General features: G+C 41.2%; 1 protein-coding gene across 1 annotated transcript in view; it reads left to right on the forward strand.

Moving 5' to 3' along the window:
- ANK2 (ankyrin 2) overlaps window positions 1-6,061 on the forward strand; it is a 169,248-nt gene extending 163,187 nt beyond the window's left edge. Inside the window, exon 50 of the mRNA XM_063136104.1 lies at window positions 3,903-6,061. Within this exon, the coding sequence (XP_062992174.1) occupies window positions 3,903-4,086 (184 nt within the window). The 3' untranslated portion in view covers window positions 4,087-6,061. The remainder of the gene's footprint in view (window positions 1-3,902) is intronic.
- Window positions 6,062-25,427: the final 19,366 nt, after the last annotated feature.

Below are 25,427 nucleotides of genomic sequence, written 5' to 3' on the forward strand. Positions count from 1 at the left end.
CCAGCGGCTTCATGTATATGTTAAACAGCATAGGGGATAAGATAGAGCCCTGTGGAACCCCATGGCTTAGGAGCCACGGCACAGAGCAATAATCCCCCAGCACCACCTTCTGGAATCGGCCATCCAAGTAGGTGCAGAACCACTGCAACGCAGTACCTCCAACTCCCAGCTCAGACAACCTATCCAGAAGGATACCATGGTCGATGGTATCGAAAGTCGCTGAGAGGTCCAGGAGAACCAACAGGGTCGCACTCCCCCTGTCTCTCTCCCGGCAGAGGTCATCCCACAGGGCGACCAAGGCAGTTTCCGTTCCAAAACCAGGCCTGAAACCCGATTGAAATGGATCTAGATAATCCGTTTCATTCAAGAGTGCCTGGAGTTGTCCTGCAACCACCCGCTCAAGCACCTTGCCCAGGAAAGGGATATTAGTCACCGGCCTGTAGTTTTTAACATCCTCCGGGTCCAGGTTAAGCTTCTTCAGGAGTGGTCTAATTGCTGCCTCTTTTAAAGAGGCCGGCACCACTCCCTCTCTCAAGGAGGCATTTACAACCTCCTGGACCCAGCCGGCGATCCCCTCCTTATTTGATGTAATGAGCCATGAGGGGCAAGGGGCAAGCACATAGGTGGTCGACCGGACTTGGCCAAGCACCTTGTCCACATCCTCGGGCCTCAATAACTGAAACTCATCCAATTAAACTGAACCGGACGGCGCTCTGAATGCCTCTACTAGTGGAGCTGCATTAATTGTGGTGTCCAATTCATGACGAATCTGAGCGACTTTATCTTCAAAGTGCCGTGCAAACTCGTCACAGCGTGCTACCGAGGGTTCAACTATCTCACGCCCTGGCCCAGAGTGTAACAGGCCGCAAACCACCCGGAAAAGCTCATCTGGATGACACTGAGAAGATGCAATGCTGGTGGGAAAGAACTGTCTCTTTGCCACCCTCACCACCACAGAGTAGGCTCGATAGTGAGCTCTAACCCGTGTTCGATCAGACCCAGCATGAGTTTTCCTCCACTTGCGTTCTAGCCGTCTCCCCTCTTGCTTCATTGCCCTCAGCTCAGGTGTATACCAAGGAGCTGACGGGGCTCTGCTCAGAGGGAGAGGACGCTTGGGCGTGATCGTGTCAACCGCCCGAGTCATCTCTGCATTCCACAGAGCAACCTGGGCTTCAACAGGAGCACCGGCCATATCAGCAGGAAGATCCCCCAGAGCCCTCTGGAATCCATCAGAGTCCATTAGCCTCTGGGGGCGGACCATTTTAATAGGCCCCCCACCCTTGCAGAGGGGAAATGCCGCCGAGAGTCTAAACCTCAATGAAGCATTGTTTACTTATTACTTCTTTCCTATCTTGAGGAAAAAGGATATGTATTTTCCTGCTACTCATATTAGATTGATGGTTCTCTCCAGGGGCTGTCTATACGTGTTAAAAGTCCCGGGGTACCTGCGCAGTGGCGCTGCATCAGTTATACAACGCAGCAGCCACCTTGAAGCAACTGTGGGGCTTTCCTGCATAGCTCCGCATTTAAAAAATCAAGGACTTATCTAGACTCTTTAGGCTGGAGCAAGGTGAACAAGGCCCTTCCACAGTCTAACCTTGCTCCAACGTCGAGGTGGAGGTGTTCCTGGATGGAAGGCAACCCCTGATTAGTCGCTGGAAGCCTGGCAGAAGGCAGGGGCGGGCTGGCGAGCTGAATGGCTGCCGGAAAGCCCACGCTGCCTTCTCCGTGGGGATTAGCCAGCAGCTTCCCGCAGCAGCGAAAGTGACACTTTTTTGCAAAAGCAGCAGCAACCTAGAACCATCAAGGCAGCCCCCTAGATGACAAATGAAGAGACTCCATGTGTGGGATTCAAGTAAAAAAGGACAGAGACTGCTTGGTATATTGTATGTTGATAGTTTTAAAGGACAGTGCAGACAATGATGCCATTTGTCATAAATTCCTGCTCCAAAAATAGAAATGTCTCCTATCAACAGTATAACATTTACTAGATAAGTCCCATTTTAACAATCTGTTCTCTTTGGTGTCACTGTGATATTTACTAAAGCAGATTAAGATGATGTTCGGCAGCTTTCAAAGAACACAAGCTCTCTTTCAGACTGTACTTATTAGACCAGCACAGAGCGGTTCCTGAGCTAGTTCTCTCCCCACCCGACCCTATATTCACTAGTTATGCAACGAATATGTGCCAAGATTGCGTATTGCTGGATATAGGCATTTTTGATCCAAATATTTGTGCTACTAATCTGACACAAGATTTCTGAATTTTTGACCAAAGCATGCGTTCTACTCTGTGTTACCTCCCTTTTGTGCCTATTCTGGCTATTCTTATGAAGCTATGGAAATGAATACTTGAAAGCACAATATATATTTTTAGAAATTATATTATTTCAACTTATTATTTTAATTAGTGCATTTATATCCCATCTTTCTTCCATCATGGAAGTCGGCATATATGGGGTTCCCAGATGACCCCCATCCATGCTGGCCAGTCCTAGACCTACTTAGCTTCAGCAAGTTTGCCCCATCATGTGCACTTAGATCATGTCTGGGACAATTAACAGGTATAGTTGGCTGTTCTAAGTGCAAGCATATATATATTGGAGTTAGCATATTTAACAGATTGTGTTTGGTTGTCTAATCAATTGAATGTTTAGCCCAGTATATTTCCCCCCAGACCTTTGGCATACTTAAACACGTTGGCACATATAAACAAAACTCAAGAGCAATCGATTTCTGATACAATGATGGAGGGTTATTCATCATTTAGAAAAGATGGAGTAGAATTAATTAATAAGCATAATTATCATTATGTTAGGGTTAATATCATTGAAATACTTGCATGGTTTTCATGAGTTCTTTTAATGTCTGTGCATGAAAGCATGTCTGTTTAATGAAAAATTCCAGAAGGTAAGACATCTTATCACATTGAAACAAAAGCAACATAGGAAGTTGCCTTGAACAAGGAAGTCCTGTTGCAACTCAAAGATTAACAAATTTATTGTGGCACAAGCTTTCATGGGCCAAAATTCATCAAGTACATGAATGGTTGTTTAAATACATGATGATGATATTATTATTATTATTATTATTATTATTATTATTATTATTGATTATATTATGCCTCATCTCTCTACAAGAGTTTACAAGTCCACTTACAACTGTAAAATCAACCATAACTTCACAGTAACAAATATTATTTTAAAAGGAACTAAAACAGGGTAGCTATAGCTATACCCTCAATACAAAGAGAAGGAATACATATATACATTATGGGTTGGTACCAAACATCGTTATACTTTGAGAAAACCCATTGCAATCAATGGGACTTAAATTAGTCATGACTAGCTTAAGTCCCTTTGATTTCAATAGGGACACGATTGGTGCCGACCACCTCCTCTCCTCAACCTCATTTGTGTGTGAAAAGGTCAAGGAATGAAAGAGATGACTACCTATCTCATTTGTGCTCTGTCTGTACTGTGAGACAACTATATCTATCTCTTCTATTTCTTGAGTATTTGCTTGACTATCACTTAACAAAACAATATACACGTTTTCTTTTCTCTGTGCTCAGACTATATATGCACCACCCATTTTAGCAACCACTTCCTAGATGATATTGGGCTGTTCTTGTCTATATAAAACTTGCAAATAGGATGAAATTAAAAAGTATGTTCTTTTATTGATATCTCAGGTACGCACAAATGTATTCAACATTTTTCTGGGTTCCTTCAAGTCAGCTTCAGTCACTCTCATTGGACCTACTATAGCTCAAAACTCATGCTGGATATTATTAAAATATTATGCTGTTTATTATTTATTAATATTAGAAAAGGAAAACCCAGTTTCCGTCTTAAGAAAATGCCCTAGTCATTCTATTTTACCCTTTCATTTTCCTATAGGACAACAATGAGTAAAGCCAGTACACAGAAGAGGACTGTGGTTAAGGACCAGTATGGAAAACGTATTCACGTGGAACTGCTGGAGGACACACCAGAAGCACTACCCCAGGATGACCTTCAGCATGACCTTCAGCAACTACTAAGACATTTCTGCAAAGATGAGTGGAAGAAAGAGGCCAAATGAGATGCTGCTAAATCTCACCCACAGACCAACACACATATCCATTCAATATCCAGCTTTCATTTCTTCTTTTGCCATAGATGTTATAACTTAATCACCAGGGGATACTGATATTTCTACTTTGGGCATATAGAGTAGCTTTTTCTTTTCTTTTTTAAAATATCTGTAAGCTAATTTGTGACCAAAGATAGCATCCTTCATTTGGGATGGTTTGTCTACTAAAAGTCGTCGACTTTGTGCTGTACTGGAAACTTGTCATATTTGCCATCTTTGTTGTTCCTTTACTTCTGCACCAGATCCATAAACACACAGTTTCTTCCACAGGCCTCTTCAAGTGACAATGTACATGCATTTTTTAAAAAGTGGGATATTAACAGTAACCTGTAAATAGCTAAAGTACTTGGACTCACAAGACTGAAAGACAGAAAGAAACACTGCCTATCATGACTACTTTTAGCATCAAGGACTAAAAAGGTCTGTTGAAACTGCTGAAGAGCAATTCACATAATATTGCTAACACAATCCACTGAGTGTAGGACATGGATCTACTGGGAAGGAAGCATGCCAGGCATCCTGTGTTCATTGGACTTCCAGCTTAATGATCTACCTGACTTAAAGTTTTTTAAGAGTCAGGCTGAAACCTCAAACTCCAGCTGTTTCCATTAAAAGACAGCTGACTGCAGCCATCACAGCTTTTCAGTCTCCTGGGAAGCCAGCTAAAGATTCCCTGAAGAAAAAATAAATACCCAGTTAGACATAACTTGCTAGCAGCTATATCTGTGGCATATTTGCATACTGTATTCAAATCTTTTAGACTGGGACATGAGGCAGGGTGCATTAAACAGCTCTAACTACTGTACTTTCCTGTTTTTATCACTGCTTTAGCAAGCCACGCTGTCTTATTGGTGGTTCTTTCTGCTGGCCACTGCACTGTAGATAACTTGATAGGGGGGAAAGAAACCCTGATCCACTCTTCAAGAAAGGTTAAACTAAATGTATCACGTTCTATCAAGACTCTCTCTTAACTTGGTACATGCATGTGGCATTGGAAAATAAAGAAAAACAACCCTCTAGTAACCATGTCAACAGCTTCTCATCTCTCTTAGCACTGAGCGAGCAGATTTTAACCTTCCATTTGAGATTTTTCTTCAAAGTTTTGCTTATGAGGGGATATGAATCCATTAGACATTTGATTTTGTTGCTATTTTATTTATATTTTCTAACCTATGTTCAAGAATCATGATGTAAATGTCAGCACTTTGATTTTCCAAGAAGGGCATATGTAACTCTGGAATTGTTCTGTGGTCTGTACCTAATTCTAATAGTGGTCTGGAGCTCTGTAGCATTTTAACATATATATGTAATTATATATATTATATATATACATATAAAATGATATACATTTTGAATCAGTTATTTGATAAAGACAAAATATATTCAACAATGATGAGTCAAGTCCTCCAGGGTTGATATTTTTCAAAACCAAGCCAGCCTTTCCTTCTTGTAAAAAATAAATAAAAAATGACTCACTCAGTGCTCAGAATGCTGAAAATAAATGTTTCAAATGGCACCTCCTCATTAAAGCAACCATGCCAAGAGAAAGGAAACATTTTAGGAGGTCTTGGTTTCCTGCTAAAAAAAAAGCTAGCCAAAGTGCCATGCAAAAATATTTTTGGTTGGCATGCAGGACACAAGCACTTGTTGTGACTGCCAAAATGGAAGGAGACCCATTGCAGGACACACAATAGCTCATTTCTCATTGTCAAGAACATCGCTTGGTTGACCTTCAAGACTGGGGCTCTACAAGAAATGCATTTCTGTTGTGTTATTTGCGGTGCAGATGATGTTCTGTGTAACAGCATAATGGCTATTCTCCTTTTTCGGTTTTGATTTTTTGCTGTGTTATCAGAGAACTTGAATACTGTGAGAAGGTGATTTTAAGTTGATGAATCAGCATCTTGTTCCCATGGTGATAACACTAACTGAATATATCTATGAGGGCATGTATTAGTTAAAAGATTTAAACAACAACAACAACAACACTAACAATACATAGCTGCAATGTGTACAATGGCTGATTTAATTAAATAAAAATGTACAAGTGTTAAATGTAGTATTAATGGTATGCTCTCTTTTTTGGTACCAATTTCACATGGGATAATAAGTTGGGTGATCCTAGCAATGTCTACATTATTATGATGAACTCTGCATAATCAAGAATCAAGCACTTCAAAGAACAGGCATGACAACCGTGATTTTCTGTTTTCAGTTTTTGAAGAAGGGGATCTTGATGGTAAGTGTTAATCTTGTTGACAGCAACTAAAGTGTGTTAATATGTAGATGCGACAGATGTATTACAGAAATAACACCATTTGGGGGCTGGTTGTTTATTGTGTATTAATTGTTTATACATCCTTCCATTAAGATAGTGACATCAACTTTGTTGGCAGGTTGAGGACATTCTCTCCTATGCAAAATTTCCAAAAGATCGCAGCATACACTGGTCTATTCTATGTGACTTCATGGTTTTAGAGGTTGAATTAAAAGTTACATAGATGAATAGTGGTAATTAGAAAAACGTAATCACTGGTCTGTATGGAAAGCAGTGTGAAAATCTCCCAGATGGGTTGGTCTATTTAACTACACCATTAAAAGCACTTGTTTGGGAGAAAGACAGATACCCTGACATTGTTGAATGTGAAGAAAACATGACAAAAGACCGAAGGTTCTATTTACAAATGCATGAAGTGGCAAATTTGCCAACTGTAGGAAGTAAATGTAATCACAGGGAGAAACAATCATTTTGTATCTTTCATAGTTCTTGTGCTTTCACCCATACCATAATAGATTAATTTCCCTTATATTTATTTTATTTTATTTGTACCCTGCCTTTCTACCAAGAAAAATGGCACTGTATTACATTAGAAATATGATCATTAGTACAACACCTGTCAAGCCTTTTTCATGTCCCATGGAAAGTAAACCACAGCCTAGCAACAGCAGCAAGACAAACCACTTTCCATACAATGATTGATTCCTTCCCACCATCAGAACAGTACAGAAAATAGAGAGTTACTATACATGATTAATAAAGACGGGAACCATTGGGGTGCCTTACGCTTTAAAAAATAATGTGTGTTTGGTTATACAACGTTTAAATGGCTGCAGGTTAAAATTAACTAAAATGATCAACATGTACATTTTAATACCTGCAAAGAATACAGCCTGCAAAGACTAGAATGACCCAAATACCAGCAAGAACAATCCATTTGGAAGCACATTTCTGTGAGACATGCTGCTTGAACTGAGTCCAGGCAACCTTTTTTCCTGGTTCCTAGTACACCTGAGAGATTATTGGGGTTTCTGCTCTGCAGTCCTGAGAAAATGTGAACCCAGTGCTCAGTATTGAATGTACAATTATCTGCAGCTTTTGATGTTCTAAGGATTGGGGCCAATGCCTGAAGAGTTCCTGCAGCTGAAGCATGTTGCCAAGACATTAATACAGGGGAGGAACCACAGGTCAGTGGAAGGCTTTAAATACACCAGATCAGTCCCTGGCATCTCCAGCTGAAGGGTCTCAAACATGCTGCCTGCAGCCTGAAGTTCTACGGTTCAGGAAAAGGTTTACCACTACACTCCGATGATAGTACAATCTGGCTAAATGCTTTAGTTGGATGTTTCTTCAAGTACTTGAAAGGTTGTCACACAGAGGAGGGCCAGGATCTCTTCTCAATCATCCCAGAGTGCAGGACACGGAACAGGAAGCCAAATTCAGTCTGGACATCAGGAAAAATTTCCTGACTGTTAGAGCAGTACAACAGTGGAACCAGTTACCTAGAGAGTTGTCAGTGCACTTCAATACCACTATAAAGCAGTGGTGTGGCTCCTGCCTTTTATATACCGCTTTCATACTGCTTTCATAGTGGAATATCCTGCTTGGTGTAGATGAGCCCCCTGTCTTTGTATAAAATGGGGGCTCTAATTGAGGACATGCAGCTAAAGTAAGTCCTGTAGTTGGTGGGAAAAGCAGGTCCCGTAGTCTGGGGGTAAGCAGGGAGGGATGGGACGGAGAGCAAGGGGGCAAGTGGGGAGTTCAATGGACTCCCAGTTGGCCTCATGCCCGGCTTTTCTGGGCGTCAGTTGAGTAACTGCTCAGCTGGTACCTGGGAACCTGCAATGGCCGAGCTGCTTCGGGGTGGTGGTGGTTCTGAACTTCCCTTCAGAACTGAATCCAAAGCATGTCAGCCCCATCCTGAAGTGTGCCAAGTCAGATCAGGGCTGATTTGGAGCTCCCAAATCGGTCTTCAAGACTAATCGATGTGTGTGATGTGCACAGCCCTAGTCAGAAATTTAACAGTTCTGAATGCTTGCGAGTCCTGACTGAAACCCAGATTGGATTCACCATCCCACTGACATTGGAGCCAACAGCCTTCCCTGCTTGGGGATAAGAGAACTGTGCAATTGCTGAGCTTGTCAAACTGAGAAAAAGAAGAGCGGTGAGCTATGATTCTTGGAAGCGTTGCCAGGGTGCCACTTCTATTCAGTTCTGTGAATTGTCCCTTGTGCTCATGAACCACTCCTGATGAACCCTGAGATACAATACAGCCCCATTCTAGGTGGGAACCAACAAAACTGGGAAGCTTTAGGCTGTAACTGCGACCGCACTGCAAAGGGAAACTCAGGACTGCTCCCACTGCTGGAGAAAGCTTTTTTGATCGGCCACAAGGAATGGAGAAACAGTGCTGGGAGAAATCAGCAACACCCTTCACTGAAATCCTCCCCCCTCAAAAACAAACAAACACCTATTTCTCTCTACACACACACACACTCCTGAGTATGGCCAGAAGAAATCAACAGAAGGAAAATGAAATGCGCTAGCAGCCGTTACCAGACTAAATGACATCCACGCACTGCTTGTTTTGCATGGATTGCTAGATTATCGATTTGAAATTCATGTCTCACAACCTCAAAATTCTCAGTGTTTGTTTAGGTCACATGCATATTCTTGAGTGATCTGAGCAAAACAGTTCCACTTCAGTTCCTCCTGCACTCTGTCCTACAGCAGCACCTGAAGGGGCTCCATCTCGGGAAAGGGCCTGGGGCAACTCAACGGCCGCTTTTCATTGCTCTCAGTGGAGACACAACAGGTACAGCCATTGCCCTCACATCTAACCTAATTTATAAAAGTTGCCTAGAAAACTGAGAATGGGGGAGGAAGCCTCCTATGTTACATAGAATCATAGAATAGTAGAGTTGGAAGGGGCCTATAAGGCCATCGAGTCCAACCCCCTGCTCAATGCAGGAATCCACCCTAAAGCATACCTGACATAGATACTGCTACTGGGTAGAAAGCATTTTTAAAGATCAAATGTTCAAACATATAGTAGGACGAGTCTTCCGGAAGAAGAATCCACATGGCTTCTGTGAAGTCCTGCCTCATTAACTTTTTTGAGTTCTTTGATAGTGTCAACAAGCATGTGGATAGGGGTGATCCGTTAGACGTTATTTGCTTTGCCTTTTAGAAGTCCCTCACCAAAAACTCCTGAGCTAATTTAGCAGTCATGAGATAAAAACTATTTATTTATATATTTACAAAATTGATAGACCACTTTATATCTAAGAAGACTACAAAATGGCAAGCAATAATAATAATAAAAAGAATCGAAATACAGGATTAACATATTTAAAGTCCAATTATGTCAATAAAACCGTGGCTGGTCAATCAAGGAAAGTCTTTAAATCAAAATGTCTTCAGCAAGTGCTGCAAAAACAACAGCATTGGAACCTGTTGGATATCAACAGGCAGGGAGTTCCACAGAGTGGGAGCCAGTACATGGAGAACTCTGCTCCTAGTGGACTCCAAATGGACCAGGATCATTCCCTGAGGCTGAGTAGTGGGAGATTCAGGATAGATAAAAGGATGTAGTTCACACAGCTCATAGTTCAACTATGAAATCCTCTACCACAAGATGGAGTGAGGGCATGCAACTTGAAAAGGGGATTAGACAAATTCATGGTGGATAAGGCTCTCAATGGCTACTGGTCCTGATGGCTATCTATTACCTCCAGTATCGGAGGCTGGGGGCCATGAGCAGAAGGGTACTATGGCACTCATGTCTTGCTTGTGAGCCTCTCACACAGGCAACTGGTTGGCCGCTGCGTGGACTACAATGCTGAACTCGACAGGCCTGATCTAGCACAGCCCTTATGTTCTAATGCAAGGGAACACACGGCCAGAACTCACCTCTGCACAGCAAAACACCCTTCACTGGGCAAACACCACCAGGTAAATGGCGAAGACAAAATCGATGGCACATGAGAGAGCTAAGATTAATCGCTGCTGTTGATGTTTATGCAATGCAACTGAGGATCCAGTTTGTTTGGAGCAGTGTTTGGGGAAAGGACTTAAGTTTAAACTTTCGCTCCTTTGCCATTGTTCTAATAAAATTGCAGCGCCCAAATTGTTGCTTCCCTTGCCAAGGGTGGGGATAGGAACATCTGGTAAGGGAATACCACTGTACAGTAGTTACGTTTCCACAGCAATGTTTGATTCAGCACGTTCACAACAAAAATCCATTAAAAAATACACTAAAGTATATGATGTGTCTAGAGGAAATGTCACATTCTTTCTCTCTTTCTCTTACCTAGAGGACTATTCTGTACAAACCAAATATTTGAAGGAAAACTTTCAGTAAGCAATCTGCAATCAGAGTTTCCTTCCTCCTTCCCGCCCTCCTTTCTTTTACTATCTATAGCCACAAGAGGGCAGTAGATAATAATTTTCCAAAAACTATCACCAGACAGACAGACGACATGCATTTTGGCGAAGCCTTTGGAAAAGTAATGGTTGAACATGGGGCGCGCTAGAGAATTATCTTATATGCCTTTTTTAAAAAAAATCTTCCAATAGAATTCTTATTTTAAATGACACTTCAGTTAAATTGCCCCTGTTTTTATCAGAAGTATATTCTGCCTAATAGCGATTAGTTCAACTCGCTTAGTGCTGCCTACTCTATCAGATGCTCTATGGCAGAGATGTTTCCCACCACCTGAACAAAGCCTACTGAGATCTGTTCATAAGAACATAAAAAGAGCCCTGCAGGATCAGACCAAGGGTCTGTGTAGTCACACAGAGGCCAACGAGCTGTCAACAGGAGACCCACAACAAGTAGGACATGAGTGCAACAGCACTCTCCCACCCATGTCGCCCAACAGCTGGTGCACATAGGCTTACTGCCTCTGATGCTGGAGGTAGCCTATAGCCATCAGGGCTAGTAGCCATTATCCTCCCTGAATTTGTCTAACCGCCCTTTTAAAGCCTGCCAGATTGGTGGCCATCACTACGACTTGAGATAACAAATTACAAAGTTTGACTACGTGCTGTGTGAATAAGTAGTTCCTTTTATCTGTCCAGAATCTTCCTCCAATTAGCTTTGTGGGATGACCCCAGGTGCCATTGCTATAAGCTACAGCTGGCTGGTGCCATCTTAGAAGCCATATTCCATCTCACATAGGATGAATGTCTTGTCTAACATGGCATCGTGTGCATGCATAATCTAAAAGTGGAAGTGTCTGGTTTTCTTTAGAAATATTGTTTTATTTATAGGCAAATTTAGGCGGATTTAATTGAACAGTATATTAGACAACAAAAGCTAGTATGATTAATCAAGCAAGATCTCTTTAATTGGATAACTCTATTTAAACCCTCCTTGTAAAAAAGAGAGTTTTTTTAAATTTTATTTTTTACAAAAGTTGGTTCTTGGATTCTTGTAATTATATATGGCTAACACAGGTACGCATGGAGCAATTGGCCTAGTAAAACATTCTTGTGGGCTAATAAAATTTGTGGACTTGTGTGCAAGAAGGCACTACTTCATATCCTAAACATAGTATTAATTAACCAACACTGTACTATAACATTACAATGAAGCATCATGATAGCTAGGTGGGGAGCATCTGTCTAATTAAATCCTGCAGCTTTTTGAAGTTCTTTGTATTATATTGAATATAATTTCCCTTCCAGCATGGCTCCACCTCTCTTCCAGTCATCTCCTCCATTACAACAGAATAGAAGTGTCTTTCTAACAATCAATCACTGAATATCACTGCCTGGTTTCATTAACAAATCAGTTAGTGGACCAAATGGTTATAGCATATTTAAAGCTACAAAATAAAGTCCCAGGCAGGATCTACACTACTGCTTACAATGGTTTATAAGGGTTATAGGGTTATGACAACTGTTCAGGCCAAAGACACATTACATATACCATTTTCATACCGTTTTAGAAGCGTTATATCCTGCTTGGTGTAGATCAGCCCCCAGTGTACAAAAAAGTGTAGAAGCAATGTAAATCTATAACCTCTTTAGGGTGCGAATTTTCCATGACTCAGGGATACACTGATAGATAAAAAGTGTACACCTTTGCATATCATCACATGGAAATATATGTTTTGCAAAATAATATTAATAATAAATAATTAATTCACATATCACTATTACTACCAATACTACTAGCCTGAGTTATATAGAAAGCTGGCTTAAACCAACACAGACTGTTCACCAAGCCTAGTACTGTACGCCCCAACTGGGCAATTCTCTAGGGTCTCAAGTTTTTCCCCAGTAGCTGCTACCTCGTCCTTTTTTAACTGGAGAAGCTAAGGACTGGATGCAGGGACTTCTGAATGATAAATATGTACTCTGTCACTGTGCTATAATCTATTTCCTTCCCTAAAACCTTAGAAAGATAAAGTGTCAGAATAGCTAAGAAATTGAGAGCATTTCTACTCAAAGCTTTCATTGCACAAAAGTGATTGGTCACTCACGGAAGTTTGCAGGTCCTTTACATGACATTGTTAACATCCAGGGCATCTTGACCTTTTTTGACTTTTATCTCACTTTAAAAAAGATGGGAGATAACATGACAAGGAGCATTAATCCGATATATCAACAGTGTGTAATGACAGAGTAGCAGTACATGGCAGTGCCTTCTAGTGCCTGTATAATGAAATGTATAGATCTTGCAGACAAATTAAGATCCAGAATCAAAGCATGTGTCCTCCCATGTAAAGAAGCTGATCAACTCCACAAAAAATCCAGAAGCAAAAGCTTGGTAAGTTGCAGGATAAAAAGCCTGGTGTGATGGCAGCCTGAGATGTGATGGGTGATGTCCTGGTTCACATTTTGCTTTTGCCACTATTTGGTGGTATTAGGCATCTCTCTCTCGCTCTAACTCAGGCTACCTGTCTGCTATATGGAGATAATACTGATCTCCATCACAGGGTTATTGAAGTTAATATAAATATATTAAGTCCTTTGAATACTTAAAGGGCTATAAGTATTATGTCAAGCATTACAGTGTGTAAGAACTGTTTCTAACCTCATACAAAATTAGGTGCTTTGGAAGTGACAGTGCCGGATGGTTTTGTTAATGACTGAAGCAGAAGCCACAGGGGAAAGAGAAAGCAGCAGTCCTGGCTCCTAGCTTGCCATTTCTTCCTTGACTGTGCACATTTGAAGCATTTTCTTTAGCAGTTCCAAGATGACTATGAAGCAGGGGGATCCCTGATCTCAAGAGGCCCACCTAACAATGATAATGGTAGGAAGCCCAAGTGGAAGAGAACGCTGTGAGTTTTCTCTCATGGCACATACAGGCACTCCTTGTACTAAAGAATCATCTTTTGCTCTCTAGCCAATTCTCCAATCTTATGAGATTTGTTTTCCAACCACGGTTCTTAAAAATAAGATTAAGCATCCCAAATGTAAGCTCTCCATCCTTTTCTTCACCATAGGCTATAAATTTTACTTTTATCATTTTCTTTGAACTGTAAGCTTAACAGGAAAAAGGACAGAGTTGGCTTGGCTTTCCATTGAGTGAGACTCAAGTAGGAGAAAAATGCCGTTCTTTCAAAATGTTGGCATTGATAAATAAGAGATCCATCAACCTGAAAACTAATATGGAAGGTGTTCCAACATATTTAATATGGCAACAGTGTAATGCCACTAGTAAACAAACAAACACACAGCAAGACAGACCAACAGAATAAAAGCCTGCATCAGTAGTAATACATTTGTTTGCCCAGGCTGTCCGCAGCTCATAATTCTGTTTTATGTTTAGATGTTTTTACGGTTTTACTGTTCTTTTATTATTGTACACCACTTCCATATTGTTTTATGATAAATGGCTTAGCAATTATGTTAAATAAAATTAGGGTGACTATATGAAAAGGACAGGCCTCCTGTATCTTTAACAGTTGTATAGAGAAGGGAATTTCAGCAGGTGTCATTTGTATGCATGCAGCACCTGATGAAATTCCCTCGTCATCACAACAGTTAAAGCTGCAGGAGCTATACAAGAGTGAGTGGCTACAAAGTTAAGGAAATAATGAAACAATAAACTTATAACAAAAGCAATCTTTTATGTTAAAAAAAAGGAGTAAAATGTGGAACGCTTTTTGTAAGCACACACCAATGATAATAAATATACAAATGACAATAATAAATCTGCTCCACAATATCTGTAAGTGAAGGCCAAATGCGTTTCGACTTGCAATCTTCTGATAACATAGCTCGTTAAAGACTTCAGTTCAGGTAAGTTTGTTTGGAAAAAGAAAATATATGCAGGCTGACTCAATTGGCCCGCTTGTTACGGATCCACGGGAGTTGGGGCAGTCAGCGATTTATGAGGCACCACTCGCCGTGCTATAGGGAGTGACAACTTTATATATTCCCTGAATTTGGGACCAATTGTGTCAGCCTGCATATATTTTCTTTTTCCAAACAAACTTACCTGAACTGAAGTCTTTAACAAGCTATGTTATCAGGCCACTGAAGAAGATTGCAAGTCGAAACGCATTTGGCCTTCACTTACAGATATTGTGGAGCAGATTTATTATTGTGTTATTGTCGTCTGTATATTTATTATCTTTGGTGTACGCTTACAAAAAGTGTTCCACATTTTATTCTTTTTGTTTTTTTTACATAAAAGATTGCTTTTGTTATAAGTTTGTTTCATTATTTCCTTAACTTTGTAGCCACTCAATGTTTACCTTTTGGTTAAGGTGAGCAGCTGTTGTTCATATGTTTCGCTATACTAGAGTGACCAGATACAAGAGAGCAGGGTTCCTGCAGCTGTAACTGTTGTGATGAAGAGGGAATTTCACCAGGTGCTGCATGCATACAAATGATACCTGCTGAAATTCCCTTTTCTACACAACTGTTAAAGATACAGAAGCCCTGTCCTCCTTTTCATATGGTCGGCCTAAAAAATAAATATCCAACCAGTACTAACAATTAGCCTATTTTAACCCAAAGAAGAGTTTCTGCATCATGTAACAGGAGTCTAGTCACTGATGTTTCACAATGCATCCAACTGCATTTGGTATTGATGCACATACCCTGTGTTATCGCTATACACAAGTTGTAATGCGACTTTTATAATCACATTAACCATTAATCACATTAACCATCAATTCAAAAAGGCTGACTTCTGGATTCCATTATGGTGCCTAATCAGTCAGTACTGGTGAAATGTTTTTGCTCAAGGGCTTTCTCCATTTAGAACAAATACAGGGAGGAAATCATAAATAGGGGACTAATTGCAGGCAGTGTTGGTGAGGCTTTGAACTAGATCCTCACTTCCTTATGAAGCAAACTTCCAAACACTTCCATTCCTCTCCTTGGGAAGACTCCCCAGTTAAGAACACAAGAAGAGCCATGCTGGATCAGACCAAGGGTCCATCTAGTCCAGCACTCTGTTCACACAGTGGCCAATCAGCCAGGGGACAACAAAGCAGGACATGGTGCAACAACACCCTCCCACCCATGTTTCCCAGCAACTGGTGCACACAGGCTTACTGCCTCGAGTACTGGAGACAGCACACATTTCTACCATAAAGTTTATCACACAATTTTAGAATACCACACCATAGCATTTACTGGGGCTTACTATGTGCCTGCTGTTCTATAAAATAAATATTCCTCATGTAGAGGGAGTGATATTTCTGAATTCCTGCAAATGGTAAGTTTTTTACCCAATCATGTGTCCCTGATTCATGCAAACTTCAGTTTTTGTTTTTTTTAATGTTAATTCATCTAATAGTAGATACAAAGGCTGAGACTCCTCAGTCATACCTATCATATAACATACAGCTGCACATGAACTACCGAAGCCCTCGGTCTATATTGCTCTGATGGAGCACAATAGACTCAAGGCTGAGCAATTGTGGATATTGTCAGTGAAGCAGGAAACTCTGCTTTTTCCCAGCCCCGTTTCCTGTCTTGATTGCTGGCGCTTTCCCCCAAAATGTTACAACGTAATTCCCTGCTCCAAATTTTTAAGAAGTCACTTGTCTTTAAATTTAAGGATCTCTAAAAATAACTATGGCAATTAAAAGCCATACTTTGGCAATGTTTAAGAGATGTCAGTTTCCTGCAAGGAAACCATAAATTATAACTGACTTGATTGTGATGTTGCTGACACGGTAGAATTAATGGGGCCTTCTGCACACCTGAGATCGCACTGCTGTCTTGATATTATCAGCACATGTTCCGGTGAGCGCATTACCTATTCTTGATGAGAAATGTAAGAGAATTCTGGTGCAATCTAGAGTAGGAACTCAAAGAAGCAAGTATGCTGGGGTAGAGGGAAGAAAGGGATTTTTCTAAATCAAGATAATTCTTAAAAGACACCACAAATGTACACCAAATAGGTGTAAGTAGGGGCAACAATGTACTCCATTTAGTCTTTCTAGGTAGGGAAGTTTAAGGAATTAGACCTTTGTGAATTCTGATTCGAACTGACCCTTGTTTCAGGGTTAACGTATATATCAGAATGTTCATGTCCTTCAGACTTTGAACTTGACTGAAATTTGCAATACAATTTGGCTTAACAATGCATCAAAATATGCATAGTTTAAAATGCATATTTTTGAGATAGAATAGCTTGAGAAATGTTTATTCTGAGAGAAAATGCATACTTCCTGAGAAAACAAATTAAATATTTAAACACATATGTAAATGGAAATGTTTGCATTGATTTAAAGAACAAAACAAAATGGCAGATCAATGGGGAAATCAGGATTACCTTCCCACCATTACCAGCACAAAAATCTGAAATGGTGCCTCTGCATCTGCTGCTGCATTCCCGTCCCTTGCTTATCTCTGACATTTGTTAAAAGATCATAGAATCATAGAATAGTAGAGTTGGAAGGGTCCTATAAGGCCATCAAGTCCAACCCCCTGCTCAATGCAGGAATCCACCTTAAAGCATTTCTGACAGGTGGTTGTCCAGCTGCCTCTAGTGTGGGAGAGCCCACAACCTCCCTAGTTAACTGGTTCCATTATAGTACTGCTCTAACAGTAAGGAAGTTTTTCCTGATGTCCAGCCGGAATCTGGCTTCCTGTAATTTGAGACCATTATTGCAGTCCTGCACTCTGAGATGATTGAGAAGAGATCCTGGCCCTCCTCTGTGTGACATTTCAAGTATTTGAAGAGTGCTATCATGTCTCTCCTCAATCTTATCTTCTCCAGGCTAAACTTGCCCAGTTCTTTCAGTCTCTCTTCATCGGGCATTGTTTCCAGATCTCTAATCATCCTCGTTGCCCTCCTCTGAACACGCTAAAGCTTGTCTGCATCCTTCTTGAAGTGTGGTGCCCAGAACTAGATGCAATACTCAAGATGAGGCCTAACCAGGGCCGAATATAGGGGAACCAGTACCACATGTGATTTGGAAGCTATACTTCTATTAATGCAGCCCAAAATAGCATTTGCTTTTTTTTTTGCAGCCACATCACACTGTTGGCTCACATTCAGCTTGTGATCTACAACAATTCCAAGATCTAAGGTAAGTGTGCGTGTGGATGGGAGGAGGCTAGGATGCTCAAGCAGTGGGACTAAAGCAGCACTCCGTACTGCTTCTGGGTTGCTGGGGAAGGGAGAAGGCTACTCCAGCCTTTTCCCATTTCCAGTGATCCAGAAGAAGCCCGGATCAGTGCATCAGCATCACTAATGGCAAAACAGGTTTTGGCCCTTAGGGCCAAAAAGGTTGAGCATCCCTGATGTAAGAGGTTAAAGTAATCAAGTTCTAAGCATGCACCGTTTGTGGGTATTGATTTTGCCATTCTAGTGCGATGAATGATGAGTGCTCAGACACAAAAACAGAACAGCAGCTTGAAATGGGTCTCTTGATTAATTAGAAATGGAATAAAAGTTTCTGGCTAAGGGTAATCAACTTGTATTAAGAACAAGTATTATGAGCAGTGAAAATTCATATTAAAGGCCGTTACTAGCAGACTAGTGGAGGACAGAGAACAAAACCTAATACAAATGGTATTTACATAGCAGAAGGCTGTTAGCAGCAGCACATTTGTCATGAGAAAGCAATTGGCACCAAATTATTGCAAATAAATCAGCTCACTTTAAATAAACAGCCACTGGACGGCCAACCTGACAGTTTTCAGAAATGAAACACATCATTCGCACAAAACTCCATCTGAGCCAACAGAACGATCATGCTCAGACACAGAATGTGCTCCAGAAGACATTGCCTGGAGGGCCTCTTTTGTTATGTGCAAAAAGGTTTGCATATGAAACCTTCTGTTTTATTTCAGCATATTTAAGCAGCCACTATCAAGGTTACATAGGATGCAAAAGAATTCCTCTAGCTCAGAAGTTTGAAAAGGATCCCATAGATCAGCCTTCCCCAACCTGGCGCCTTCCAGATTTTTTGGGACTGCAACTCCCATCAGCCCCAGCTAGCACTGTTTTACTCTGTACAGCACCATGTACATTGATGGTGCTATATAAATAAATAATAATAATAATAATAAAATGCTGAGAGCTGTAGTCCAAAACATCAGGAGGGCACCAGGTCTGGGCAAACTGCTATAAATTAAAATTTCCAGACTGCTATAAATTAAAATTTCCAGGCACAGATCAGAAAGGTATGCCCAGTTTCTGAGATCCTTCCACCCCTTTGGGGAAGAGAAAGGAATGTGGAAGTATCAATCATCCTGAGGGTTCTCAACAACTAATCTGGGACTGACAGTTCAGGCAGGGAGACTGATCGGCAGCAGGCTGGGTGGTACCAGCCAAATCCCTATAATTTGTCCTATGGGCCTAAAACACAGTGGGGTTTTTTAATTGTTTGTGTCGGGGGGGGGGGAGGTTGCAAGGAACAAGTTCCCCAGAAAGAAGGGTTATTTTTAAAGGGGTGGGGACTGCTAGGAAGTGGGGGGCAGGTAGGGTGACCATATGGAAAGGAGGACAGGGCTCCTGTATCCTTAACATGTGTATTGAAAAAGAAATTTCACCAGGTGTCATTTGTATGCATGCAGCACCTGGTGAAATTCCCTCTTCATCACAACAGTTAATGCTGCAGGACAACTAAAAGGAAGTATGAGTGTAATCATTTTATAAGCCTAGACATTGTATGAAGGTTGGGCTCAAGTGTTAGAAAAAGTAAATGGGGAGCTAGATGCTACTGTCCCATTTTTTAGGGTGACCATATGGAAAGGAGGACAGGGCTCCTGTGGCTTTAATAGTCATATAGAAAAGGAAATTTCAGGAGGTGTTGTTCGTACATATGCAGCACCTGGTGAAATTCCCTCTTCATCACAACTGTTAAGCTTCAGGAGCTGTACTAGAGTGACCAGATGCAAAAGAGGCCAGGGCTCCTGCAGCTTTTACTGTTGTGATGAAGAGAGAATTTCATCAGGTGCTACATGTGTACGAATAACACCTCCTGAAATACCCTGTTCCAAAAAAGTGATACAGGAGCCCTGTCCTCCTTTCCATATGGTCACGGGGTGGGGTGGGGGTGAGACTGCTAGGCACACATTCCTGAGAAGCAATTTAAAGAGGGGTGGGAATAGTTTGGCACAGTCTCCAACAGTTCTAAAAAGGGAGGGGGTTGGATAGCTCGGTAGACAGTCCCTAGATTAAAAAGAGAGGGGGGGGGGAATCAACAACATCAACAAAAGTAAGAAAGTAAGAAGAGAGCTTACCTACCTTCGATTTCTTGAGTGGGCTTCTGGTCCCTGCGACTGCACAGGCAATAGTACTCCTTCTCTCACACACATAGATTGTTAAAAACTCACACTGTCGCCTTGACTTGGCTTTTTGCACATCTACAAGCATACTGTGGCCCCCTCTTCTACTGGGCACTCTTGTCCAGGAAGAGGAAATGGCTGCCGATTTCCTGCTCTATTAGGCATGCACAGAAAAGAAAAATGGTGATTGGCTGAGGACCCCTATTTCTTTGCCCATTTTTTGTAGTTTGGGCAGTGAGCTCTGTAGCATCCAGGGAGGGCGGAAGAGCTCCCAGCCAGGGACCGGCTTTATGCCCTGCTGCGCCTGCCTCAAAAAGAATAAGAAAAGCCGGGAGGAAAGTGCTCCGTTTCGATTGGGATTAGTGGTAAGAGGTCAGAGGTACCACTGGGGATTCTGGGCGGTGCAGCATTACAGTAAAAGGGATTTCTCTAGTATTTTTCTTTTTTCAAGGGCCATCAGGGTTCCCAGGCAAAAGACAACATGACCCCGCACTGTTGTTTTTTAGCGGTAAGTAGCCAGGCTTTAACGGGTGGGGAAAACTTCACTTGCTTAATTTCAGCATGTCCCTTATTATTGCAATCAGAAAAGTAGGTCCAAGGGGGGGGGGGAAGTTCACAATCCTACAAAATGGCTTGACTTGACCTTTTAGATTTGCGTGGGCTCCAGAACTGTAGTTCTTTAACAACTCTCCAAAGCTAAAACACACATTCAGGAGTCTTCCAGATCTTGCTCGGTGGTAGAGCATCTGCTTTGCAAACAAAAAGTCCCAAATTCAATCCTTGGCATCTCCAGGTAGGGCTGGAAAAATTCCTGCCTGAAACCCTGGAGAGTTGCTGCCAGTCAGTGTAAACAATATTACGTTAGTTGAACTGAAGGTCTGACTCAGTAAAGGCATCTATCTTCCTATGTAATGTACAATTTGGGGACTGTGGGTCTCAAATAATCCCCTAAATTTCAGGGGAGGGCTGTCTTTCTGGAAGATAATCCTTTTATTTAGAATAATCTCTTGTATTGTTAGCTTTTATTGTTTTAACTGCTATTTTACTGTGTACGTTTTTATTGCTTTTAATGTTTTAAACTGTTTTTGTGTATTTTATTGTGTAAGCCGCCTTGTGAGGGCATCTGCTCTAAAAGGTGGACAAGAAATGTTTTAAATAAAACATTTATTTTAAGTCCGATTATAGAAAACGAGCATGCTAGGTTGAAGGGTGCTAGTGTTTCCTTCTTGATATGCTAAATTTTGTATTCACAGGATGAGCATTCAAATATACAGTCCATCCACACCTCTGCAGTCTGAATGGTAGAGATTAGGAAAAGATGCACTGATTGTCCTGATCATGCATCTTGGCTCATAGAAAGAATGACTGGAACTAGCACATCAGGGTGAAGAGTTCTAGCTTGCTCAGTGGTAGTGCTTAGTCTTGTATTCACAGGGAGAGCATTCAAACACACAGTCTCACAATCTGTAGCTTCAGATGCTGTAAGTCAGATGCATTCCTTTCAGTAAATTGGATCTCTCCCATCTCTTTCTGTGAGCAATATTCATTGACCTTTATCAAGGCTGCTAATGAGTCCTTTAGGCACCTATAATAACGAGACAATGTGCATTGCCTTTCCAAGTGCTTCACTTCTCTCTGAAGCTATCTCTCAAGTGGATCCTCCACTGCAGACCAACAGTTCTCATTACTGGCTTGCTTTAATAGCCTTTGGCAGACTTTCCCTTGCCCTCCTCTCAACAGAAGGCAGCTGCTGTTAAAAATATAGGTCTAAACAAATGAGCCATTAGTGCCAGGGGGTTGTTTCCAGCTGATTTATGGCCTCCCCTGTTGCTTTGCACTACTTCCTACAAGTCTTGAGCCTGCTCTTAATTTCCACAACAGGCTTGTTTTACTGTCTGTATGTCAGACCAGGGCAGAAAATAGCGCATTTAATAGAGCTACACAAATTACAACAAGGAAATAGATTTTGAGACTCCCCTCGCTATGGCTGGCAAAACATTTAACATCCTACAGATGCACTGAGTCTGAAGGAATGCCCTTTTCAAATGTGGAGATGGTGGCTAAGGCAGAAATCATTTTATCTATTGATTATATTTAGATCTACCCCATCGTAACAGGGCCCAGCTGACATGATATCTGAATAGCAGTGGCCACTTCATCATAGTTGTTTATCGCATTGGCCCAGTAAAAAGGAAGTAACAGAATCGGTAAATCACATTGCAATCTCCCACATCTGCTACCCAGGTCCCTGGGGTTTGGAAGAACTGGTATTATTATTATTATTTATTTATTTATTTATATAGCACCATCAATGTACATGGTGCTGTACAGAGTAAAACAGTAAATAGCAAGACTCTGCCGCATAGGCTACATCCCCTGTAATCAGCCCATCCTATGTGATCCTCCTGGAGAAATGTGGAATACACCCATGGAGAAGCAGCAACTATGACTCAGCTGTAGGGGATGTGCAGTCATAAAAACACATGGATTCTATAAGTTTTCAATATTTTAACTAATGTTTATAATTATATTTTTATATCTTATTTTGATATTGTTACGTTGTATTTTAATGTGAACCACATAGGGATTTTAATATACCAAGTGGTAATAAAGTATTATTATAGTACTAGCTGATATGCTCGGGTTGGTGAATAATGTTTATAACATTTATTTAATACATAATAAATTTCTGTGCAACTTATTCATCTTTAGGTTGGTTGGGTTTTTTTAGTTTGGTTGAGTTAGTAAATTGTTTTGTTAGAATAAATGGAAAATTGTGTTAATAACTGTATTTTAAACTAGAGCTTTGTGATAAATCACATTTTTTGTTTTACCTGAAAAGCCTACACCTCCCATCATGCCTTGGCCAGAGCAGCTGTCTAAACTTCAAAAACAATCAGGACACACAACACCCTTTCTATCAGCTAAAAAAGATGCAAACCTAAAAATATGTTTTCAAAATATACCTGGCATTGCCCAGATATCTGAATAACATATAGTAGGAAAGTGGATCCACCACCTTATGGTGCTGGTGGCATTATGCCACTGCTATGGAGCCACACAGATGATAAAGCAATTTTCAATATCTCCAGCTGAAGAAATTGTATTTATGGAATGTCCTCATGGAATAATAGCAATTTATACTGGTCATGACCATGAGCCATAGTTTGGTGGCAAGAGAAGGTCCACCCAAGGCATGCTGGGAGTTGTTGTAGGCATAAGACTCGTTGTTTTTTATTAAATTCTTTAAAAATATTTTAAATCCAAAATTTCATGTGTTTAGATTTTTCTGGTATGTTGAACAGCCAGACCTATCCGCGTGCCTGTGAGGTAATCATCTGAAAGAGAAGGCTGGTGCTAGGCCTGTGAGTTAACCTCTAAACAAATTAAATTCATTCCACCCTCTCTTACCTTCATGACAACCCTGCAAAGTAGGCCTGTCCTAGGCCTGTGAGGTAACTTTAAAACAAATTAAATTTGTTTCTTCTCTCTCTCTCCCTCCCCGTCAACAGCTGGCATCATGATTTTTCTTGTACCCACAGAAAACAAAAACTACAACTCTCAGCATGCCTTTTGCCCAGAGCTGTGACCTCCTTCCCTTTATGCTGTTTTTTTCTCTCTGTTACAACTAAAACGCAACATTCCAAGACGGATGCAAGAATTACTGAATAAAGTTTGATTTTTATGTGAAAGACTGGCTTTACTATTGAAATAGAAGAGTGAATGGAGGAATGACTGACAGCTAACGCTAGAATGGAATAGTGGTCAGTGTTAGTGGCAGTTGGGGAAAGTCAGTTAGTGGGGGCCGAGTTAGGAATGAGGGATAGTGATGCCAGTACTACACCTCCCAGCATGCCTTTGGTGGCCCTCAGGTGCCCATGTCCTCTGAGAGCCGCTTTCCTCCTCTTGTGGCTCATGCTGCTTCTTGACAGAGCATCGAGGAGTAGCATCGCCAAGGAGGGGAGGTAAGTGGCTATCAGTGGACATGCACAACTCCGGTCAAGTCCTGCTGGGACTACCTCAGCCCACACCTCTCACCCATGAAGTACTCCATCAGGAGCCTGCACTGAAGGGCTGGGACTGGGTCGGGCACTTGCCCCCCTTCGTCAAGCCTGTTTCTGGGCATGCACAGAGTGCTTCCCTCCCTCCTTCCTAAGGGTGGAGAACAGCATTAATGCAGTACCATATGTGGAAGTGGGTAAACATTTTTGGACATACGTGACACATACATACTTTCCGCTTTATAGGTAGAGATACATACATAAATGCTACACCTACAGTTTTTGTTTGAACCAAGGTCCACCAGTTGCTGGACAGATCACATTTTATTTAATAAACATATCTAGTTTCCTGATCTTGATATAGAGGAAAAATGTCCCAGGGTATTTTTATCTGCCAAAGGAAAAATAATCATGTCTTCAAGAACGCACATGAACAATCAATTGGGTCTGGAATAGTTTTGCAATCATTCTCTTTACTCCCATGGGTGTTATTTAGCTTGGATCTTCTGCATAAGCAGTAAGGACAAGCATACTTTGATATCTTCATCTGCTTTTCTAATACACACACACACACACACACACACACACACACACAGAGTTAGAGGCCCTGATTTTTAAGAGAATTGTGTGCACAGCAGTCAACTAAGCAGTCAACTAAGTGAGCATTACTTTGTATTTGCATATATATATATATATATATATATATATATTAGTGCCTTGCTGTCTCTTGGTGTGGGCAGGTCTGATTACCAGTTTGGAGAAGGTGAAGGGGTGGAATCCAAGCCCCCTTTCCTCCAGCGGAAAAGAAAACAGGATGGAGATGAGCTATATGAGGGATTGAACTACAACTTGTCCCTCACCCTTGGCTCTGCTGGTTAGCAACTGATGGAACTTGCAATCTAGCAACATCTTGGGGGCCACATGGTCATCACCTGTGAGCTATGTGGCCAAATTTAATAAAGCCACAATGGAAATTAGATCCTGGGGGCAAACAAGGGGAGGATGGCTGCCACTTCCATGTCCCACTTGTGAGCAAGTTGGAAACAGAATTGCTGACGTAGACTTGGTTCGATTGAGCAGAACTGTTTATGTTCATTGTTACATGTTCTTGCTAAACTTCATGTTATCCCCCCTCCCCCCCAGAAATCTGTTGGTCACTGGTTGAATGCCACTTACCACAAGTAAAGTTCAGTTACATATTTTCTGCTTTGGAATGTTTGCAGAGATTCTCCACAAATACTTTTACAAAGGGAGCAATTTATTAACCACTTTCTCAACTCCAACAAAATCCAGAG

The sequence above is a fragment of the Elgaria multicarinata genome, chromosome 10 (assembly GCF_023053635.1).
Source record: "Elgaria multicarinata webbii isolate HBS135686 ecotype San Diego chromosome 10, rElgMul1.1.pri, whole genome shotgun sequence".
NCBI lineage: Eukaryota > Metazoa > Chordata > Lepidosauria > Squamata > Anguidae > Elgaria > Elgaria multicarinata.